This window comes from Doryrhamphus excisus, linkage group LG19, assembly GCF_037039965.1.
Source record: "Doryrhamphus excisus strain RoL-2023G ecotype Guam linkage group LG19, RoL_Dexc_Guam_v1.1, whole genome shotgun sequence".
Classification (NCBI taxonomy): Eukaryota; Metazoa; Chordata; class Actinopteri; order Syngnathiformes; family Syngnathidae; genus Doryrhamphus; species Doryrhamphus excisus.
This window is the reverse complement of record NC_136375.1, coordinates 9,787,873-9,796,460: the sequence shown is the minus strand read 5'-3', so window position 1 is coordinate 9,796,460 and position 8,588 is coordinate 9,787,873. Positions and strand designations below refer to the sequence as shown.

General features: G+C 39.1%; 1 protein-coding gene across 1 annotated transcript; it reads left to right on the top strand.

The window, feature by feature from the left end:
* Window positions 1-161: 161 nt before the first annotated feature.
* Window positions 162-6,637, top strand: opn8c (opsin 8, group member c). The gene is made up of 4 exons (XM_058057114.2): window positions 162-509; window positions 2,247-2,540; window positions 3,695-4,026; window positions 5,627-6,637. Exons 1-4 carry the CDS (start codon window positions 344-346, stop codon window positions 6,122-6,124), a joined length of 1,290 nt encoding a protein of 429 aa, XP_057913097.2. The 5' UTR covers window positions 162-343; the 3' UTR covers window positions 6,125-6,637.
* Window positions 6,638-8,588: the final 1,951 nt, after the last annotated feature.

The window sequence follows — 8,588 nt, the reverse complement described above, 5'->3', positions numbered from 1 at the left end:
CTCATCATAATGCTTTTTGTCATAAATTTATGACCTTATTCCCATAATATTAAAACTTTTTTCTCGTAAATGTACTACTTTATTCTCATAAATTTACACCTTTACTCTCAAAAATCTGAGATTACTTTTATTTCCAATGTTTCTTGATGGAAAACTGGAATATGAATACCACTCTGGCAATATCAGCATCTAAATTGTGACTATAGTGACCGGTGTGAATGTATTGGTAAATGTATTATTTAAATGGATTTCTCCTGGCACGTTATTTGCTCAGACTTACCGTTACCATAGGTTACCATGGTGACAGATCCTCCACTTTTCTAGAAAAGCGCATGCATGCACTATGGAGTGTGTGGTTCTGGCGTTTACTTTCAGTGACGGAGAAGACTCAAGGGACTTGGTAGAAATGCTCCTGAACTGCACGTCAGACAACCGGACCAGCTCTTTGTTCACCTCCAAACTGAGCGCCGCTGCTGACATATGTGTGGGCCTGGCCATCCTCTCCATGGGTACGTGTGGCATGGTTTTGCTTGTTTTTGCATGCGCAACAGCTTCATACCAAAGGCAATGTAATGTAATGCAGACAACTTTAACTACAGTGTGGGACACCTATTCCAGAATAGGTGGGAAAAAACCCACAATTTTCTATGCTCAGTTAATTATGTTTTTTCCTCTGCTGTTGTATATTGATCCCCATACAGACTTTTTTCTATTATCTCTACTATATACTACTAACATTTATTTTGTTTTATACTAATCCCTTTAATAACATTCAATAAAAAAATGCCAAAATTTGATGAAAATCATTACAAAAAATACATTAAAAATATTTGTAGTATTTTCTTGTATTGAAACCTTTAAATTTGTTGGTGCCAAACTCATTACTATTTCTTAGTATTATTTTAAATATTATTTATAAGAAATCCCGACCACTAAGAATGATTATTTATATTCCATTCATCCCCCTTTTATTGAAAAATACCTATTACGACAATACATACAGATAATAGTCTATTAATGATGCACATATGTAACAGATCAATACATTTTAAGCTACATTTCTCTATTTTTCTAATTATTATGACATGATTATTATTATTATGGCCAGTTTTTGTTGTCATTACATCTGGCTCTTTGCAGCCTTGAGAAGAGGTAGGTTAATTTCTGATGCTATCTTGTCTATTTCTTTTGCTCTGTTTTGTTTACACCCATGGCAGTAAAGACTACTTTTTAGGTGAACTTTTTCATACTCCACATTCTCTCAAAGTGTTTCTCAAGGTTTCTTTATTTTCACATCTTTTCTGTGCAGTTTGTAGAGCTGTGTTTTGCTCCTATGTTGTTATATCTGGGTGGGTGTACAGTATACTGTATTTGAGGCAAACAGTGGTCACAGCAGACACCCCCAATTGGGTTAAACGCGTTTTTGGAGAGGCCTTTTATTGTGGCCACCCAAAATAATAATCACGCCGTCTCATCAGCATCATGATTTTTAAAAATATATATTTTTTTATATTTCAACATTTCTTTTTCGGAAAATGTTATGACTTTCTGACTTTATTCTCGTAATATTACTTTTTTTCTCATAAATGTAAGACTTCATTCTTGTAAATTTACGAATATTTTTTATTCATTCATTTTCTACTGCTTTTCCTCACGAGGGTCGCAGGGGTGCTGGAGCTTATCCCAGCTGTCTTCGGGCGAGAGGCGGGGTACACCCTGGACTGGTCGCCAGCCAATCACAGGGCACATATAGACAAACAACCATTCACACTCACATTCATACCTATGGACAATTTGGAGATATTTTTTCTTATTTTCTTTTTTTCTTGTAAATTTGCTACTTTATTCTGGTAAATTCATGACTTTATTCTCGTAATGTTAGGACTTTTTTTCTTATATTATTACCATCTTTACTTCGGAATATTTTCTTGTATATGGGTGACTTTATTCTTGTAAATTTACAACTTTTTTTCTTATTATTACCACCTTTTTTCCACATAAATGTGTGACTTTATTCTTGTGAAATCAAGACTTTTCTTACAAATGTATGACTTTTTTTTCTTGTAAATTTGCTCCTTAATTCTTGTAAATTTACAACTTTTAACTTTAAATTTTTTTTCTTTAGTTTCTCAAAATGTTTAGAAAATAACATCTTTTTTCTTTACTATTTAAGCTGTGTGTTTTGTTGTTTATTTGTATTTTTGGACTGGTCATGAGTCACTAATCATCAGTAATTGTGTTCCCAGTTGTGCTGTCAGTTCTCGGCAATGGCGTCGTCCTGCTGATCTGTTACCGCCGCCGCAAGAAGATGGCGAGCACCGAGCTCCTCTGCGTCAACCTGGCCGTGGTGGACTTCCTATGCTGCATCTGCTTCTACCCGCTCTCCATTTTGTCATCCTTCCGACACGCGTGGCTGGGAGAAAACTTCACCTGTGTTTACTATGGCCTGGGATGCTTCATCTTCGGCCTGTGCGGCATGTTCACCATCGCCGCCATAAGCATCTTCCGCTACCTGAAGACGTGCTACAGCTTGGTTTATGGTAGGTAAATACTTGACACGTGACTGTGAATTATATTGGTTGTACTTAGGAAGACAAGTTGGCGTACATGTAATATTTTGTCATGTTTTTTTTAAACAATCTTGCCCAAATTTTACACTCGGGTGCTTGTCAGTCCAGGAAACGTGTGTGCCAAATTCAGCTGTGATTCAGCTAAGCACTGAAGTTACAGTGGGTGGTTTGTAGTGTGTGAAATTTCAAGTCAACACAGTTTGTGGGGTTTGATAACACATCCAAGTGGGGTATTAGTCAGGAAATGAATGGCACAGGAAGTGCAGGAGGGGTGCATGTTTTGACACATTTTCACCCTTCTGTGTGCAGCAGGTCAGGAGTAGAAGACATGCACCATGGGGCAGGGGTGTCGTTGTTTGCGTTTTCTCATCAGTGTACTACTTTTAATCACTTCGGGACTACTGTCGGGGGTCACCAGTGAAGCGCTGAAGAACTGGAGTCTTTGGGAGAAAACTTTATTTTTCTTGCAAACATTAACTTGCACTCCTTGCTACGTAAAGACATGAAAGCCCCGTCTCTTAACCACAACAGGAAGCGGAAAACCCCTGTCCCTTGCACCCACCCCTCCGGGGTGTTTTTGGGGTGAATTATGTCCCGGTAAAATACCACTACAACTTATAAAATTACTTCATTCATTCATTTACTACTGCTTATGCTCACAAGGGTCGCAGGGGTGCTGGAGCCTATCCCAGCTGTCTTCGGGTGAGAGGCCCTGGACTGGTAGCCAGCCAATCACAGGGCACATATAGACAAACAACCATTCACACTCACATTCATACCTATGGACAATTTGGAGTCGCCAATTAACCTAGCATGTTTTTGGAATGTGGGAGGAAAACCGACGCATGCACAGGGAAAATATGCAAACTCCACACAGAGATGGCCAAGGGTCCGCCGTGCACCCTATGAAATTACTGATAATTTAAAATTAAAAACAAAAAAATTACAAAAATTTTGTTTAAAAAAATAAAAAACAGCTGCTGGCAGCCAACCGCCCCTGGGCCACACTTTGGACACCTCTGCCTTAGGGTTTTCTCTTTAAAGCACATTTTAAAGAACTACTGCCCTATTCTTGTCAGTGCGCACGCTCCTGATTGCAGGAACTTGCACTTTCTACCTTGCAGCTGTGTGGCTGGAGGGCACCAACATCCGGCTGCTGTGTTGCGGCATCTGGCTGGTGGCCACAGTGTGGTCCAGCTTCCCTCTTTTCGGCTGGGGCGAGTACGTCCCCGAACCCTACGGACTGTCCTGCACCATCGCCTGGCGCGGTTATCACACCTCCGCTAAGGACGCCTTCTACGTCATCTGCTCCTTCATCTGCTTCACGCTGCTGCCCGTCCTCCTCATCGTGGTGTCCCAGTGTCAGATCATCTACAAGGTGTCCCGCTTTTCGTACTCTCTGTCGGCACGAGGCATTCAGAACAACCTGCGGCATGCTGAGAAACGACTCTCCATGGTCAGCTTTGTTTACCGTCTTTGGCAGATATACTGTTATGTGAGGGGGTACTGTACTCACTTTTATGGGGGTACTGTAGCAAGGAAAATACATACTTTATGAGTAGCCCACATACTATTTCTAGGGTCTCACGATGGTGGGAATAGCTGAATTTCACCTCAATTTAGGGGGCTTTATTTGTCACTTTGGGACACTGAAAGCAGCATTGAACGTTCCCTCAGTAGTATAGAAAGATGAGGATACTAACTGTGAATGTAGTGACGTGGAACTGTCATGTAGGTGGGTGTATCTTCAAAGAAAGCGATAAAAAGTTTGGTTTCAGCTCCAGGTCACGAGCAGATAGACGGACATTCTCAGAATTCATAGTTCTGTTTATCACTGCAAGTTTTGCATGTGCTGAACCAGTGAAACAGCCCCAGACCATCACACTGCCACCACAATGTTTTACTGTTGGTGTGATGTTCTTCTTTTACTATTAGGCCAGATGTAATGGGACACAGGCCTTCCAATATGAGTATTTTCCCAAACATCTTATGCTAAGAGTCCACTGGGTCGGCGCCAGTTGGTGCCAGTTCTCGCCAAAGATTATGTGATTGGCGCCGATTGCTTGATGCAAGTGGACGCAATGAAGATTTTAAACATTTAGAAATTTTCTTGCCGTCAAACTCAATTTGTTTACCGCCGTTAAGGGCCAGCACGAGTCAGTTGGCGCCACAAAAATTGCATTGGCGCGAACTGGCACCAACTGGCGCCCCGCCCAGTGGACTCTTAGCATTAAGGGATCATCAAAATGTTTCCTGGCAAAATTGAGACAAACCTTAAGGTTCCTTTTGTTCAGGAGTGGTTTTGGTCTTGGAACATTTTACCCAGTGTCAGTGGAGCCATGAACACTGACCTTAACTGAGACAAGTGAGGCCTGTAGTTTTTGGATGTCGTTGTGGGGTCTTTTGCGACCTCTTAGTTGAGTCGTCATTGCAATCTTGATGTCATTTTGGTTCACCACTGTTCCGTGTTTTTGCCATTTGTGGATAACGGCTCTCACTGTGGTTTGCTGGAGTCCAAAAGCTTTAGAAATGGCTTTATATTATGCCTTTTCTAACTGATAGCACTCAATTAATCTCAGCTATGTTTTATCATGGGGAACAGTCACTTTTTCCACACGGGGCCATGTAGGTTTGTATTTTTCTCCCTTAAATATTTGAATTTGATAAACATTTAACATACAAAAATGAATACTGCATACTGTACTGTGTTTCCTGTGACATATGTATTATAAAACTACTGCTATTCTGCTTGGTCTATGAAGTGTTTTGACATTTTTGAGTTTTCTTTCTCAGGAAAAAGGGGTTTGAGTTGAAGAAGGGAACACAGTTTGTACATGGTGCAGTATATGGTGCAACAGTAGTAATTCTAATAATATGGGCTGCTGTGCTTTGCTTGTAGGCCAATGATAAGAATAATGATAAGAATAATAATGTGGATGACTGCTTTCATTCATTTCGACATTCTCTTTTCATGAGAATAAAAAGAAAGAAGCAAAAGGAACGACGTTCCCTTGTATGATCATATACTGTAACCATGTCTTATTTGTCTTCTCCAGATGTTTTTCTGCATCAGTCTCGGTTATGTCGTTGCCTGGGCGCCATACGCTATTGTGTCCTTCCTTTTCATATTCCACAAGGAGAACCAGTACATGGCTCCAGAGGGCTTCGTGTTCCCTGCCCTCTTCGCCAAAAGTTCCCACATCTACAACCCCTTCATTTACTTCTACTTCAACAAGACTTTCCAGCGGGAGCTCCAGTCCCTGCTCATGTCTTTCTTCCCCAAGATGGGAGGAAATCGGGTCGGGGTCCACATAGCCCCTGACCCCATCCATATCCAGCTCCAGGACAGAAGCAATGTGGGGAAGCGGTCTGCTTTATCGCACGATCACATGCACAGCAAGGGTAGGGTCAAATGCAGCAAAGGTACCAGCGGTAGCCCCACCCATGGTAGACTGGTGCCCAATTGTTGGGTGTCCTCACCAAAGAATGTCCCCATCATCTTGGAAAATAAACCTGTCAGTGACTCTTTGTCTGCTTATACGGATTCAATTTAGAGCCAAATAGAAAAAGTAAAATAACAACACCATTAAAAACTCTGTTTATCATCGGTCATCATTTCAACAGACCCCCACTTGACATGACGTCAAGCTACATTCATGCAACCCTCCAAGAACGAAGGCTATGTACTAATTACGCATTTTCTATATTCACTGTGGATGCATGTTTTGAATAAATCTTGTAATTGAATGTGAACAATAACCCATAGACACATTAGAGATAACACATCATTTGAATAGCTGTATTGATTGCATATACAGGATGACTGCGAATGTTCCCTCTAATTGCACATTGTTGTGACCAGACTCCTTGGTTATGATGTTGGGCTTGTATCATTCTGTACAGGGTATGGCAAGTTCATTATCTAGCTACAGTCACTTCCAGTTGACATTTCCATCTAGACATTGTCTGGATACACTGTACATATTCACTTCTATTAATATAGTGGATTAATTTATGCTTCCACATTCAACATACTGGTGCAGTCAGTCTGTTCTTAGTTATGTGAACTGAGCGTGTATAATTAATTTCAATTATGGTCATAAAATAAACTTTTGGGGTTTAATATAAAGATCCATGCAATGCTCATTTTAACATGCTAACACCTAGCATGATTGTGCTAAGTGTTCATATAAGTTTTTCTAGCTTGCTAACATTAGCAAAGTCGAGTTTTTAGCCATTTTAACGTCAGCATAAGTGTTTATATATGTGTCTACCATGAAAGTCGCAAAAAAAGTGCTAGTATTCTCGTGTTAGCATAATAGTGTGAAGTATTTCTATAAATACCTACCTCTGAAAATGCTTAAAATGTTTTATAGCATTTAGCGCCTGCTAAAGTTCATGTTCATGAAAATAGCAAAAAATGCTATTATGGTTAAGTTGTCATGCCAGCAATGTTAGCATGCTAACACCTAGCATAATAGCGTGAAGTATTTATATAAATGCCTACCTCTGAAAATGCTTAAAATGTTTTATAGCGGTTTGTGTCTGCTAAAGTTCATGTTCATGAAAATAGAAAAAAATGATATTATGCTCAAGTTGTCATGCCAGAAATGTTCCCATGCTAACACCTAGCATAATAGCGTGAAGTATTTATATAAATTCATACCACTGAAAATGCTTAAAATGTTTTATAGCGGTTCGTGTCTGCTAAAGTTCATGTTCATGACAATAGCAAAAAATGCTATTATGCTCACGTTGTAATGCCAGCAATGTTAGCATGCTAACACCTAGCATAATAGCGGGATGTATTTATATAAATGCCTACCTCTGAAAATGCTTAAAATGTTTTATAGCGGTTAGCGTCTGTTAAAGTTCATGTTCATGAAAATAGCAAAAAATGATATTATGCTCAAGTTGTCATGCCGGCAATGTTAGCATGCTAACACCGAGCATAATAGCGTGAAGTATTTATATAAATGCCTACCTCTGAAAATGCTTAAAATGTTTTATAGCGGTTTGTGTCTGCTAAAGTTCATGTTCATGAAAATAGCAAAAAATGATATTATGCTCAAGTTGTCATGCCAGAAATGTTCCCATGCTAACACCTAGCATAATAGCGTGAAGTATTTATATAAATCCATACCTCTGAAAATGCTTAAAATCTTTTATAGCGGTTTGTGTCTGCTAAAGTTCATGTTCATGAAAATAGCAAAAAATGATATTATGCTGAAGTTGTCATGCCGGCAATGTTAGCATGCTAACACCGAGCATAATAGCGTGAAGTATTTATATAAATGCCTACCTCTGAAAATGCTTAAAATGTTTTATAGCGGTTTGTGTCTGCTAAAGTTCATGTTCATGAAAATAGCAAAAAATGATATTATGCTCAAGTTGTCATGCCAGAAATGTTAGCATGCTAACACCTAGCATAATAGCGCGAAGTATTTGTATAAATCCATACCTCTGAAAATGCTTAAAATCTTTTATAGCGGTTTGTGTCTGCTAAAATTCATGTTCATGAAAATAGCAAAAAATGATATTATGCTCAAGTTGTCATGCCAGAAATGTTAGCATGCTAACACCTAGCATAATAGCGCGAAGTATTTATATAAATCCATACCTCTGAAAATGCTTAAAATCTTTTATAGCGGTTTGTGTCTGCTAAAGTTCATGTTCATGAAAATAGCAAAAAATTATATGCTCAAGTTGTCATGCCAGCAAAGTTAGCATGCTAACACCTAGCATAATAGCATGAAGTATTTATATAAATGCCTACCTCTGAAAATGCTTAAAATGTTTTATAGCGGTTAGTGTCTGCTAAAGTTCATGGTCATGAAAATAGCAAAAAATGCTATGATGCTTAAGTTGTCATGCCAGCAATGTTAGCATGCTAACACCTAGCATAATAGCGTGATGTATTTATATAAAAACCTACCTCTTAAAATGCTTTATAGCGGTTTGTGTCTGCTAAAGTTCATGTTCATGAAAATAGCAAAAAATGCTATGATGCTTAAGTTG

Excerpts from the sequence above, each read along its gene's own strand:
- opn8c (XM_058057114.2), top strand. The coding sequence starts at position 344 with ATGGAGTGTGTGGTTCTGGCGTTTACTTTCAGTGACGGAGAAGACTCA. Across the intron at positions 510-2,246 it reads CCTGGCCATCCTCTCCATGG|TTGTGCTGTCAGTTCTCGGC; the intron begins GTACGTGTGGCA and ends TTGTGTTCCCAG. Across the intron at positions 4,027-5,626 it reads CTGAGAAACGACTCTCCATG|ATGTTTTTCTGCATCAGTCT; the intron begins GTCAGCTTTGTT and ends TGTCTTCTCCAG.